The sequence below is a fragment of the Protopterus annectens genome, chromosome 13.part0 (assembly GCF_019279795.1).
Source record: "Protopterus annectens isolate FY-2018-M chromosome 13.part0, PAN1.0, whole genome shotgun sequence".
Classification (NCBI taxonomy): Eukaryota; Metazoa; Chordata; order Ceratodontiformes; family Protopteridae; genus Protopterus; species Protopterus annectens.
The window spans coordinates 1,228,722,479-1,228,737,023 of NC_056747.1; the positions used below are offsets into that span (position 1 = coordinate 1,228,722,479).

A 14,545-nucleotide genomic window follows, 5' to 3' on the forward strand; every position below is an offset into this window, starting at 1 on the left:
AAGTCGTGGGCGTGTTAGGGGCGGGGTTTGCTACTGCGCATCCTGCGAGGTACTACACTGTTAGATTACCAGGTAGTCTTCCCGTGCGTCACACAACGTAGTATAGTAAGGTACATTTTTAGTTATATTACAAGAAATATAAATTAAGATTGGATGCGTTAATATTATCATTCCATAACCGGGACTCTTCGTTTTTATATTTTGTTCGCATAAAAGTCTAAAATAAATACAGGGTTGTTCGGCAATATTTTTAAACAGTATTAGATAATACCAATCCTTTAGTTTTTGGATTGCTTATTGGGCGTGCATTTACTGCCCAAAGGCTGTACTAGGGCGGGGTTTACGAAGATCGTGGCGTGGCTTGCTAGCGTGCTTTCTAAGACATTAATCTCATAAAAATGGGTTACGGCCAACGCGTAGAAGTAGGCACCCCACAACGGCCGGCCACGGCAGCATGTTAATACGCCCATAAAGCCAGAGTGGCAGGCGCATGGACACAAATCCCTTCTGTATATACAAATACAAGTTCTCAGGTAGTTGCTGTAAAACATACTTTGACTTACTGAAGTATGAAAATTGCAATTAAACTTCCCAAGATAAAATTGCAGCTGAAGAAGTTAACAACTCATTTTTTTTCGGGAAAATAATAATAAACTGTTTCAGTACCATCAAATGTAAAATAAGTATGTGACCCAAGTGCTTCATGTTAAAAATGTAAAAGGCAGCTTGTACGGATCTTGTCCTTTTCTATCACTAACACTATCTTTATTTAAAACGGGCTCTTTGTGTATACAATAGGTTTCATTGCATTTTGGACTGCTTGGACTTGGGAAGAAAGGACAAGGTAAAAACTCTAATACCCAGCATTCTCTATCCATAATGTAAGGTTTGAGGGCGGTGTTTCCGTTGTTCACGTGCGGATACTTCCTGTTGTAGTATTTGCTACTCTTCCCGTCTATTTTCACTCAGTAAGATGGCGGCTGCGGCGGTAGTGGAATTTAAGCGAGCTCAGTCTCTGTTGAGCACGGACCGCGACGCGTCCATTGATATCTTACATTCTATCGGTGAGCCAATATGAGTGGTGAATGGGTAAAAGTTATGAGTGATGCCATGTGCCAGTAGCATACTTGCAAGCTGATTAGCAGTGAAGAAGACAGGAGTGCACTATAGCAGTCTTGGAGAGGTAGCCGGTTTCAGGCTGCTGACTCACTGCTCAGAAAGAGAAATAGGGTGTTTGAGAAAATGGATAGGTGCCTTTTTGAGGGCTGGGGTACTTGTTCTGGGGCTGCCTCATTTTAGGGGTGGCTTTCATTTAAGGTTATTTCATTTGCTGCTGACTCACTGATATAGAGACTGTAAGTGCCAGCAGCAGGCCGGGGCCCCTGAAATACCTTTTTACCGGTAAGGTTGAAGAGCCAAACGTGCTTTCTTGTAACCACTCTGAGTAGTCGCTTTCAAAAGTTTTAAGAGAGAGAGAGGATCTGGATTACTGGTAGCTGGTTTTCAGCAGGCCTCTGAGATTCAGCTGACTCACGGACTGTGATGGGGAAAATAATTCAAAGTTGCTGGAGAAGCCGGTGTCAGTTTGCTTGCAGGCATGTTTGACAGTTCTGTACCAGTCTTTTGAGGGTGTGTTTGAGAGTGCTCAATTCCGTTGAGATGATCAGTATTGTTTGACGTTTCGTTTTCCTAAATCTGAACTTTCGTACGGCATTTGAAAGTTCTGTTTTACTCTGATCTGTGTCATTGTTTGACAGAGAATTCATTGTATTTGCCTCTCAAACAGGGCTTTTTGCTGCTGAGTTATATTTGTTAAAATGTTTACTTTTGTGATATTTGTTTTTTGTTTGTTACTGAAGGAGCACCGTTGAGCACTGAGCATGACTTGCTTTTTGAGGCCACGGTAGTTCCAGGTGTGTAAAGGTACAAAACAGAAAAAAGATGTCTTAAAGTTGTATTGCTGCTTTATTTTCATTATTGCTGAAAGAAAAGTGGCGAAGCATAATGTGAAAAAGTAAATCCTTTATCGGAGAGGAATAAAAAGTTTTAGCCATTTTTCTTTGATAATTCACATATGTTTGGTGATGTAATGTAGGCTCATACTGCAAGATGTAATTGTCCCATTGTTCTGTTTTAAGTTAATGATATTGGATAGTGGGTACACTTATCTTTCATTTAAGTCGGGTACGTTGGGACAATGTTATACATTCATTTTTGAAATTTGGGGTTTAACTGATCTTAACTGTTGTGGGATTTTCATTTTTTTGGTTGTGGCTTTGATCTTGATCTGAATGAACAGTGCCTTGGTGATGCTGAGTTAGTGGAGGATTCAACTTTAAATCTGAAGTAGTGCCCTGTTTTGATTTGTTGTAGAGTTATAACTGTTCATAAAGCATTTATGTAATACAAGAGCTGTGTTTCAGAAGTGCATTTTCTGTCTTAAGATGACATAAAGTTGAATTAGTGTTTTGGTGGCAGTGTACGCTTAGAAATTAAAAAAAAAGATTTAAGACCTTTTACTGTTAAATATTTTTTTCATTAATGCCAGTGCACAGACAGCTTCTCCATACTGATATGGTGAGCTTTCTATCAATTATGTACTTGGTGGTGGTGTTTTGTAAAATAGTTTCCAGTTCAGGATTAGTAGGATAAACTTTTTTGTTGATTGTTTAGATGAGATAACTTGGTGTTCAAGAGTGCATTTTTTTATGCTTGACATTAGCATTAGCATTAGAGTCTGCACACATGTGAATTTTAACATAGCATGTGACTTGTCAGAAATAATTTTTGGAGATTGCTTAGATCATCAAACCTTGAAAACTTATGTATATTTGCAAGAATGCAAACAAATATGTGTGCACTTGACATTAGCCTTTGTAGAATCACTAAACGTATAGCAGTTTTTAACAGTACGTGCAAAATGGATTGAGTTTAGTTTTTGAAAGGTCAACAAACTCGCTGTCATTATGATAAAATACAGCATGTCCATTGTACACTTTTCAAGTTTGTAGGTTGGCATATTTGTTTACACTGTTAGGCTGCTGTCCAACAGCTCACTCACATAGGGGTAAAGAAACGTGAAGTGCCTCTGAAAAAAGTTTATCCAGTGTACAAAAAAGTGTCTTCAAAATTATACTGATAATGCAGTGGATTGCAGAGAGATGGATGTAATAAGATGTAATAACCCAAAACTTATAAGCTGATTTTTTGATGGGTTGAAATCATTAGAAAAGTACAACTAAAGAGGAATATGTTGATGCTAATTTAATGGAAATAATCTAATGTTGGTGATTAACTTGTGCAATTCCAGTGTAATTTAAAAAAATGCATTTATATCACTTATATTTTACCTCCCCTTTCAAATACCTAGGATTATAGCTTGATCATTCGATAAACTTCCATTTCCACATAGACAAAGTGAGTGCCAAGCCAACCCCCCCCCCCCCTTCCAGCTTTCTGGCCCAAAACTGTCTCTACTTTTCTGTCCCAACCAGCCAGAGGAGCCAGCGATCAAAGGGCAGACAAGTCCAAAAGACTAATCTTGATAGAGTAAGAGAGGCCAGAGGATAGTAACTCGCACATATATTGAATAATCATGGTTCTTGGACTTTCTTCACTTGTATACGATTTTCTAGTAGCAGGTTTCTTTGTCTCCTTTTATACCTGCTACACATTCTCAAAAAAAATAGTTTTAGAATTGTATAATCCAGGCAGTCAATTGAAGCTTGTAGTGTATTAAACTCCCTTTGTCCTGTGTGCAAGTCCATTTTTTGAGAGGAAGCTTGTGGTCATTCCATTTTGCCATTGTCAAAAGAAAGGTGAACCATTGTTGCCTGGGACAAAAGGGGGTCACCACAATTTTCCTTGGAGAATTCTTCTGAATCTTTGAAAGAACTCTGGGTAACGGGATTGGGTGAAAAAGCACACAGGAACATTTCTGTCCATGGGAATGAAAAGGCATCTGTCTTCCAAGCCTGCTGCCAAGGAGTCCTAGAGTGCCATTTCTTTAGGTGCCTGTTCTGACTGGAGGAAAACAACTCTACTTGAGTTCCCCACAGATCAGTTTATAGAAGACCACACCCCTCATATGCATCTTCCATTCGTGGGGTATGTGCCCTGGTTCTGTTCAGCTTGTTTGCCACAGTCTCTTTGTTGTGATTGTGTATAGCTTGATGGGACAAATTAATTATGTTGGTAGATTCCGGGCTGGGGGGGTGTGTGTGGTTCCCTCTTGTATATGTAGCATGTCATAGTGGTGCCGTATGTGATTGACAGAGTGCCTAGAGTTCACTAATGGTTTGAGAGCATTTTAGAGCCATTGTTTCCTTGACTTTTTTGTGTGTTTTTAAAGTGTCATGTTAGTGCCAAAGACTGTTAGGTACTTGCGTATAATTGCAACCACATTGTGAAGAGAAGCGGTTCCAAGCCTTTTTCCTGCCGAAACATAGAAAGAAACTGTCTGTGGAAGTGTGTGTCACTAAACTCTTTATGCTTAAGTGAATTACATGTATCTTGTGTAACAGTTACAACAGAAAATCCCAGACCACACATGTTTTAGTTGTTAGGCAGGACTCTGACATGCGCGGAGAATTTAGGGCAGGTTAAGGGTTTGATAATGATGTACTTTAGCGTGGACCTTTGTAGGGCTTGACAACTGAGTGACAGCAGGTGACTACGAGGTATGGCAAGTGCCAGCAAGCAAGTCCACTATCAGCAGTAGTAACACCATTTTCCATTTCACTATGAAGAACACAAAACAGAAGAGGATACGCAGACTCAGTTAATCAGTTTTGCTACCTGCTTGTAATCGTATGTCTACCTGTTTGCTCATTAATTAGGGACAAAGCCAGAAATAATGACGACACACAAAGGCTCAAAATCGGGACATTTTTACAATATTATTTCTACAGAAAGACGGCTATTTCTGGCAAATGCCCTTTATACTTGCATCTTCCCAAACTTCTGAGATTATTACACTCGGACATGTCACCCAGGAGTACCAAATTTCAGTGTCATTCCACTACTTGCCTCATACCCAATGTGACACAGTACTACTTAACACCCCTTTCAAGGTTCAGAAACCTGCCTTCTCTGAAACGCAACGAATTACGAAACTTCGTTAATGTGGTTGCAATAATACGTAAGTACCGACTGTTCTTTTTCACTTTCTTGGACACAGCTCTCCAAGCAAGCGAAGTCTGAAGCATCTGTTAGAGTGGGAATTTCTGGGAGAAGGGAAATTCTGAGTTGAGAGATGTGATTCAGTCACCAGTTTAACTTCCGTTTTGCAAATCCATCTCTAGAATTTAAACTTTTTTTTTTTGTTTGACATATGTTATCTGAGTTGTTCCAGCTGAGCCAATAGCCTATTTTCAGTGGAGACCTAAGGAGAAAGGCTCCAGAGTTGCACAGAACAAAAATAGTTGTATATTTTTATGTACACACAAACGAAATAGACGAAAAACTTGCTATAGTTAATACAGTCGCAAAATGAAAATTTATTTTAGAAAAAGATGCAATGTGGTATTAGATAAGAGAGAGAAAATAGAGAGCAGCGTTAGTACAAGACACATCACAATGGAAGATATTGGAGAAGTTAAAGTGGAGCTTAGTGTATAAATATTTACAGTAGTTGCAGTAGTTGTAGTAGCCTAGTTCAAGTAGAAAAAGGATAAATGGTGTAATTGAGGGTATAACAAGTAGAGGAGTCTAGTATTCCAGTACAAGAAAAACTGGGGGAAAAAGGGGGTGTGGAGGATTAGGTAGTGTCCTGACAGGGTTAAGTCCTTGTGTTAAGTAGTTGTTTTTAGCTCTTTTTTGGAAGTGTTTGGGGTGGGAGATGGCTCTTATGTATGAGAGGAGTTTATTCCAGGCTTGGACAAGAGTATTTGTGTAGTGTTTTTCTAATGTTTTTGTTTGTTTTTATGTCTATCAAGGGGTTGTTGTTTGGATGTGTGGAGAGTACTTTGGGAGTATAATAGGTTAGAAGGGAGGAGAGACAGGGAGAGGATGTAGGTTTATAGAGAATGGAGTATATGAATCAAAATTGAGACTGTTGGAGTTGGGGAAATTCTGGCCATTGAAGTGTATTGAGAGCAAGGTAGTGATGAGAGGTGGTGTTGTTAGCAACTCTATGTTGTGGTAAATTTGTTCTAACTTGGGTAAAAGTGTAGACTGACTGTTAGTGAGGAGTGAGGCAGCATAGAGAAGGGAGGGAAGGAGTGCCTGAGCTAGGTTGAGTTTAATATCAGTGGTAAGAAATTTCTTATTTCTGTATAGTAGACACAGTTTGATTTTTTTTTTTTTTTTTTTTTTTAATACTTGATTGGATATGCAAGTTAAAGGACCGTTTGCAAGCAGTATGGATGTCATTGGTGACGATATTAAACAGAAGGGGGCCAAGGATGGAGCCCTAGGGGACTCCCAATTTGATGAGTAGGAAGGAGGAGCAAGAAGTGAGCCATATGCTGTTGCCTATTGGAGAGGTAACTTGCAAACCAACCAATTGAGGTTGGATAGTTTGAATAGAAGTAGAGTGTGTGAAACTCTATCATATGCTTTGGAGAGGTAGAGGAAAAGGCAGGATACTAGTTGGTTGTGGTCTCTGTCCTTGGCTACAGTGTGAATAAAAGTGCAGTGGTAGTACTGTGGTTTGGCTGGAAACCATGTTGAGTGGGAGTTAGGTGGTCTTGGAGAAGATTCAGTAGCTGGGTGTGGATGCATTTTCAAGTATTTTTGGGAGAGGGGAAAGTGTGGCTATGGGTCTAGAATTAGATGGGTCAGTAGAATTTCCGCCTTTATGCAGTGGGACAATGTAAAAGGATTTCCAGATGTCTGGGACTGTGGCTTCTTGAATGGCTCTATTAGCAAAGATATAGGATAGGCTACAGATTCAGTGGCAAGTTTGAGGAAGATGGGAGGTAAGCTATCTGCAGAGGGAGAGCAGAGTTTGTTTGAGCAGGAGTGCTTTGATGTAGGCGGTGGTTACTGGTTTACAGGAGAGAGGATTTTTGTTACGTGGGTTAGACAAGGTGGAAGGGGGATTGTGGTTGTGGTTGGTGTGAGCTTTTGGATATTATCTCTGAAGTAATTGTTAAAGGTGGAAATTTCTAGTGGGGTGGTATTTGGGAAATGGTTAAGGAACTGGTGTCGTCCAAACCGATTTGTCAGACCATTGAATTTTTCTTGTTGAAGTCTGGCCAAGGGAATCCTGAAAATAGTAGAGGCTATAAACCCCAGAATTCTGAGATGATCCCTGGCAGATGTTAGTTTGATTTGAAGATATCAGAATTTGCTGTTTGTACTTTTAACTTTCCACTTTGTATTGTATCTAGAAGACATTGTGAAAAATCCATCTAGTGAGATGTAGAGAGAGAAGACTTTTCTCTGTTTACCTGAAATCCCAGGTTGAAACCAAGTTGTGAAAGAACCTGCAGTGTCACCTAGGTATGGGAAAATGTGAATGCCCTGCAGCCTGCATCGGACTATTAGGAACCAGATGCTTTGGTTTATTACAGGTAATGATTATAATGAGCAAAACTGCAAACTGGATATGTAAACCAGATGCAGAGAAAACCAGAAATTGCATGAAGTTGCTGTTTGGAATATAAACATCTTATAAATCTAATGTTACCAGAAAATGGGAAGGAGGAATGAGGGATAGTAGAATACAGAGAAAGTATTTTGAAATTTAAAATATTAAAGACTGGGGGGAAAAGTATAGGTCAGGTTTCAAAGTTTTTTTTTTTTTTTGGCACCATAGGTTCATAGGTAGGTACTAGGCTAAGCCTAGCCAAAAAATGTACCCTGGCTTTCGCCAACCAAGAAAATTATTTTCCTGTGCCCCTGTCGAGCAGAGCCACAGAAGTGATCCCTGAGGTGAATTTCCCATTTCCTATCCAATCATCAAGATTTTTCTTGAGTGGTAATGAGGAGCTCTGTTTGACATAGGTAGTCTGTTTCAGAGTATGGGAAGTCTCTGGGACAGGAATCTATCCCTCCAGAATGTTCTGTTTATTGTGGTGACAAGGTTTAGGTCCCTAGAGCGTGTAGCTCGGAGGGATTGGAATTTCTTTAAGTGGAGCATGTCCAATAGCTCTGGGTTTGACATAGCTTTGTATGTTAGGCAGAGATCGCCCCTAAGTAGGCGATATGCGATGGAGTAAAGCTGTAGTTTTTTGAGACTGTCTGCATAGGGCATCTGTTTGAGGCCAGTAATCCTCTTTTTGTGAGGTATTTCTGTGGTCTTTCCAGTTATGGATGTCTTGTGAGGTACATACCAAAAGGGGCATTGTACTCTATAATGGATCTAATGAGTGATGAGTAGAGGGGAACAGTGACCTCTTTTTTTCTGGATGAGAATCCTTTTGTGATGAGATGAGCCATGTAAAAGGATTTCCTGACCACTGTGGCGATGTGATTATCAAAGGAGAGACTACTGTCCACCTGTGTCCCAAGGTCTCATCACATTTTCGGCATTAAGTAGACTACCAGCTATGTACAGAGTTTTTACCAAAGGGGATGACATAACACTTTTTGGCATTGAGCTTCAGGCCATGGCTTTGACACCATGTATCTGTCTCAGTGAGGCCCTTTTGTAGTTTGTCCACATCGTTAGGAGTTTCGATTTCTGGCTCCTAGTTTGGATCTCATCATCACGAACATGGGATCAAAATGTTCAACACCGGAAGTATACCCCTCACTGGTGAGATCAGATCATAAACTAATCTCGCTGGAGGTCCTCATCCCGCCCCCACCTGAAATAAAAAAGACCACAGTGAAAAACTTCTCAAAAGCAGACTTCACACTTCTAAAAGCTAATGTGGTCTCCTTTAAGGCCCCTGAGCCAGTGGTAAACATTACTCAAACCGCTGAATCACTTACAAATGCCTTCTACCAGCACCTACAGGACTGCATGGATCAGGCAATCCCAAACAAAACTAAGACTCTTTGTACCAAAGGCAAGCGTCCAGTCTGGTGGACCCCAGCCATAAACAAGCTCTACAACAAAAGGAGGAAGCTACTATAAGATAGAGCAAAATCCTTGAAAGGTAAGACACCTTTGATCATTATAAGTAAAAAACTAAGAGCTCTCATAAAATCATCCAAGGCAAATTTTGAGAGAAAAATCGCCAAGGACTCAAAAGACAATCATAAGGCCTTCTTTAGCTATGTTAGAAACCTAGGAGGAAACTCCCAGATATGCTCAGAATTAGTTCAAAATGATGTGAAGATTACTGAACCTACACACATTGCCAACATACTGGCTGACAGGTTCAGTGCAAACTTCTCCCCCCCCCAAAAGGAGAGATATCTATACCAGAGGATTGTAGCCCCCCAAACATCTCCAACACCCAGGATTGTAGCCCCCCCAAACATCTCCAACACCCAGGTGAGAACTGCTCTCTCCAAAGCAAAAAACACAGCATCCATGGGACCGGATGGTGTCCCCGGCTGTGTGCTCCACAAACTCAATGAGGAATTAAACCCGCAGTTAGGACAGCTGTTTAATCTTAGCCTCACCTCAGGATATGTACCCAAGGAGTGGCGCACAGCGACTGTGGTCCCACTTCACAAGGGCGGTGCCTCCACCGACCCTGGAAATTACCGTCCCATTAGCTTGACAAGCCTTATCTGCAAAGCCATGGAGAGGATCATAATGGAACTCATAAATAAAGACATAGGGAACTTGCAGACTTTGGATCCAACCTAGTTTGGCTTTGTCAAAGGCAGATCATGCCTTTTAAACTTGGTTGACTTTTTCGAGACAGTCACCAAGGCCATTGATGAGGGAAAGGCAGTCCATACAGCCTACCTTGACCTGGCAAAGGCCTTGACACAATACCCCACTCAGGTATCATCGAAAAACTCATCAGCTTGAATGTAAACCCATACATCACAAGATGGGTTGCAAACTGGCTAAGTGACAGAACCCACAGGGTCAGAGTTGCTGGAGCCATGTCAGACTCAAAGCCTGTCACAAGTGGTGTCCCACAGGGATCAGTCCTGGGTCCACTCTTGTTCAGCATCTACTTTTCTGAAGTACAAGCAAACACAGGAGGGTTATGGTTGACAAAGTTTGCAGATGACTGCAAACTGGGCCATAGTCGAAAACACATCTGACACAGATATCCTTCAGAAGGGCCTCACAGAAGCGGATAACTGGTGCCAGAGCCATGGCCTAAAGTTAAATGCCAAGAAATGCATAGTCATACCCTTCGGGAAAAACAAGGTTACCCCTAGCTACCATATAGGTGGCAATCCACTGAGCACAGAAGAAGTCATCAGGGATCTGGGGACCCAGGTTTGACAGTAGCCTTTCGTTTGACACTCATGTTGCTAAAGTAGTTAGGAAAACCTTCTACATTGCCCACCTGATCATGAAGGGATTCACGTCTAGATCAAGGGAGGTCATCGTCCCCCTGTACTCATCACTCATTAGACCTATGATTGAGTACAATGCCCCATTCGAATGTATCTGACCCGACACCTGCAGCAGCTGGAAAGGCCCCAAAAGTTCCTCACCAAAAGGATAAAGGGTCTCAAAAATATGTCTTATGCTGCCCGACTGAAAGAACTCCAGCTCTATTCAGTCTCCTACCGCTTGCTCAGAGGTGACCTGTGCCTGACATATAAGGCCATGTCAAACCCTGATTTGATGAATATGCTTCACCTCAAAAAAATCTAGATCCCTCAGAACCACAAGGGCGGGAGACTTAAACCTTGACACGGTTATTAATAGAACGTGCTGGAGGGACAGATTCATCACCCAGAGACTCCCTATGCTGTGGAACAAAATCCCGGTACATGTGAGGCAGAGCACCTCGCTGGCCTTGTTCAAGAGGAATCTTGACCAATGGATGGGGGATCGCAGGTATACCCCAGGGATTACTTCAGTGTCACTGCTTGACAGAGGCACAGCAAAATAATAGGCATAGTTTTATTCAAACTAAAGGGGTGGCGAAAGCCAAATAACTATGGGCTAGGCTTATAAATGCCCTTGGGCAGATAGCCTAGTACGAACCTATGAACCTAAGTCATGTGCAAACTTTGTTAGCCAAAGATCAAAATTATTGAATAAAATCCTTTCCCTTTTTTACTCTGGGGAACAGGTTGTATTATGGTCCGAGACGACACATGATTCAGTACAATAGGGAATGGGCTAGTTTAATTGGGAGGTTAGGGTGGAATGCTGTGAAAATGAGGGAGGTATTCCCATAGCCAGTTATAAACCTTTTTAGAATGACTTTCAAAACTGAGCTTTGTAAGGTTATATTGTGGCACAGAGGGAAAAAAGAAGACTTAAACTCTTGGATAGATTTACGTGAGTGCCAAGATAAGCAAGGGGGAAACCTGAGGGTATATATATTTGTGTGTGTTTTTATTATATATATTTGGTTCTGGGAAAGTCCTCCTTTCTTCCTTGATCCTCCATACCACTGTTTTTTGAAATTTTGTTTGAACTTTGTAGGAATGCTTGTTCTGGGTGAAAGAGGAACCTGAACTGGAAAAAAAGTTTATTATATTTTGGAAATTAGGTTTGCAAACTTTGGTTAACCTGAATTAACTTAATTCGTCAAATCCCTTGAGGATCCCGGCTGAGGAAGGACCAAGTAACACTTATCTAGAGGAACATTTAAAATTTCATTTCTAACATTCTCTGGTAAATTAAGACTGTAACCAAGCAATCTTCTCAAGACCGAGCAAGTAGCAGCAGCTTCCTCAACATCAGCAATATTATAAGCACATTTCAGAGAATGTTTGATTTACCCGAGACATTGCATATATGCGGGGTAAACCTAGAAGTTTTAGTATCGGAAGGAGGAAGCTGGTAATTAAATTCATTAGTTATCATAAGCCAGTAAAACCTTTAAATGTGTGCCTGACAATTCTGAAGGCCGGTGTGGAAGAATAATAAACCTTTTTTTACCAAACTTATCCAGACTTTTCCCATTTTGTCAAGAGGTAAGGCTGGCTTTTAGTAAAAGCTGGCTTTGACAATAAAACTACTGCAGACTCTGCTATAGTGTTTAAAAATGAGTGTATGGGAGTGAGACATGTTATACAATTTATCAGACTTTTTAGGAGCATGTCTGTCAGGAAAAATGTAGGCTTGCAAAAAAAAAGAAAAGATGCAGGTTGAATAAAATCAATATAGCAAGTCATGGTGTCTGAGATTCAGATATATTTTTGTTTGCATTGAAAAAAATCCCTCATTTTGGCTGTAGTATTAGGAAAGACTGTTAGGAATGGGATATGGCGGAAGTTTCTCCCTTCAGAGTCACACTCCAACTTGTAGTGAGGGAAAATAAAGGCAGTCTGCCTAAATCCTGTCCGTCAGACTGAGAATCTGTCTGAGGGGGAAGAAGTTATTTTACTTCTCTGAGAAGGAAAATCATCACTCAGACTGAAATGCTCTCAACGGTTCTTTTGCCAGACTCCATTATTTGCTTCAGGAAAGGAAGTGTTTAGACTTGCACTTTCTGTTTCTATGCGACCTCTGAAAAAAGAGCAGTTCAGCAGCTGGTCTGTACCCGAAGGAAGAGGATCTTTTAATATGGTATTGCCAAGGAGCATCCCCCTGGTATCTTTTTCAAAGTCTCTAGGGGTAGTTCTCCCTTCCCTAGCAAAGGTAGCAGCTGCAGAGGACATGCTTGACCACTTGTCCGCGGTAACATTTTCTGGGAAAACCTCAGTAGGGAAATGCAGAAAAAGATTAGCAGTCTGAGGAACATCTGATTACCACAGCATTCTCAGTCATTAGAAGCTGAGGCAAAGAGGAATCTGGATTAATGATGGAAGCCTCCAGAACTTTTTCCTTCTTGCGGTTTGGTAAAAGATTATACTTAACAGGACTCTGGTCCGTGTACATTCTAACTAAAATGTAGTTACTTGGGTACATTTGTAGTGAGAAGGGTCTAATACACTTGCCCTGTCTCCTGATAACAAGGGAAATGCTTAAGCAGTACACTTTTTCCTCACAATAATGACGAAGTATGTAAATGGTAGGGAACTCCCACAGAGAATTGGGACCAGCTTACAGTTCAGAATAGTGTCTGATAAGTAATCCGTGCAGCTGAAAAATATTGGCCACAAGTTTCTGATGGAAAAGGTAAACTTTTTCTAGGAAAAAAATATCAACCCCCTCCTGCTGAAGTATAAGCCTCACAGAAAAAAACTAAGTGGGGATGAGAGGGTGGCCTAATGGTTAAGGTGTTTGATTTACAAAAACAAGTCACAAGGGATAATTGGCTCAAAAGATAATTGGCTAAAGGCTAATAATGGCAGATAGGGGCAGATAGCTTAGTAATTACCTATTAACAAAAAAAAAAAGGCAATTTTACAAAGGAGTTTCTTCAGAAAAGTCCAACAACAAAAACTAATTTCTGAGGTAAAGTTCATTGTAAAAAAAAAAAAAAAAAAAATCACAAGGGTAAAAATGGCCCCCAATAAACTTTTCAAAAGAGCCATACTCTTCTTTTGAAATAAACATGTGGAAGGAAATTCCCAATGGGTACCTTACCTGTCAAGTTTAGGAGGAGTGCTAGTTGACCATCAATCAACCAAAGCGTATGGAGGGGTGCTGTCTTTGGTGGTAAGAAAGTTCTGAAGTTTTGGTGTCCAAGTCTTTGGGTTTATTCTGCATGTGTCATGCATACCCATGTGGAATGAGTCCTAAAGCTTAATAAGCTGGCCGGTTGGTCTCATCCTTGACAGTATGTCCCATATTTATTAAAGCTACTGCAGCAGTGACTTTTAATGACTGACATCACCAAGTCGGGATGTCCATTCTGTTCATTGGCTCTGCAGATAATTTAATTCAGTGTGTCCTGAGTTTAAGTATGAAACCAAGTTCTTAAGCTGACTGCTTTCAAGTGAACTTAATTGTCATGTTGAATCCAAAGGTGACACTGGTAAAGCAGTTTACTTACCTTGGTTAAACTTTTTATAGGTTCATAGGTAAGTACGATGCTATCTGCCAGAGGGCATCTATAAGCCTAGCCAGAATGTTTGCTTTTGCCGCCCCCTTAGATTAGTTCCCTGTGCCTCTGTCCAGCAGAGCCATTAGTTCCCTGTGCCTCTGTCCAGCAGAGCCATTAGTTCCCTGTGCCTCTGTCCAGCATAGCCATTAGTTCCCTGTGCCTCTGTCCAGCAGAGCCACTGCAGTGATCCCCCGGGGTAAATTTTCTGTTTCCCATCCACTCATCAAGATTTCTTTTGAAGAGTGTTAGTGAGGGGCTCTGTCTAATGTACATTGGAATCCTATTCCAAAGCATGGGGAGTCTCTGGGAAAGGAATCTATCCCTCCAGCGCGTCTTATCGTTGTGAGGTTTAGATCCCTAGAGTGTGTGACTCTCTGGGGGGATTTTTTTTTTTTTAGGTGGAGCATGTCCATCAATTCTGGGTTGTACATGGCCTTGTATGTCAGGCAGAGATCACCTCTGAGTAAGCGGTATGCAACAGAGTACAGCTGGAGTTTCTTCAGTCTGGCTGCATAAGGCATCTGTTTGAGTCCAGTAATCCTCTTGGTGAGGTACTTCTGTGG

General features: G+C 41.0%; 1 protein-coding gene across 4 annotated transcripts in view; it reads left to right on the top strand.

Moving 5' to 3' along the window:
• Positions 1-931: 931 nt before the first annotated feature.
• PSMD11 (proteasome 26S subunit, non-ATPase 11) overlaps positions 932-14,545 on the top strand; it is a 2,265,797-nt gene continuing 2,252,183 nt past the window's right edge. For 2 of the 4 annotated variants that reach the window (XM_044055235.1, XM_044055236.1), the window contains exon 1: positions 933-1,064. In XM_044055235.1, coding sequence (XP_043911170.1) covers positions 974-1,064 — 91 coding nt within the window. In that variant the 5' untranslated portion in view covers positions 933-973. Of the gene's footprint in view, positions 1,065-14,545 lie in introns of all 4 variants that reach the window. The other 2 variants (XM_044055234.1, XM_044055237.1) reach the window with 2 other exon arrangements.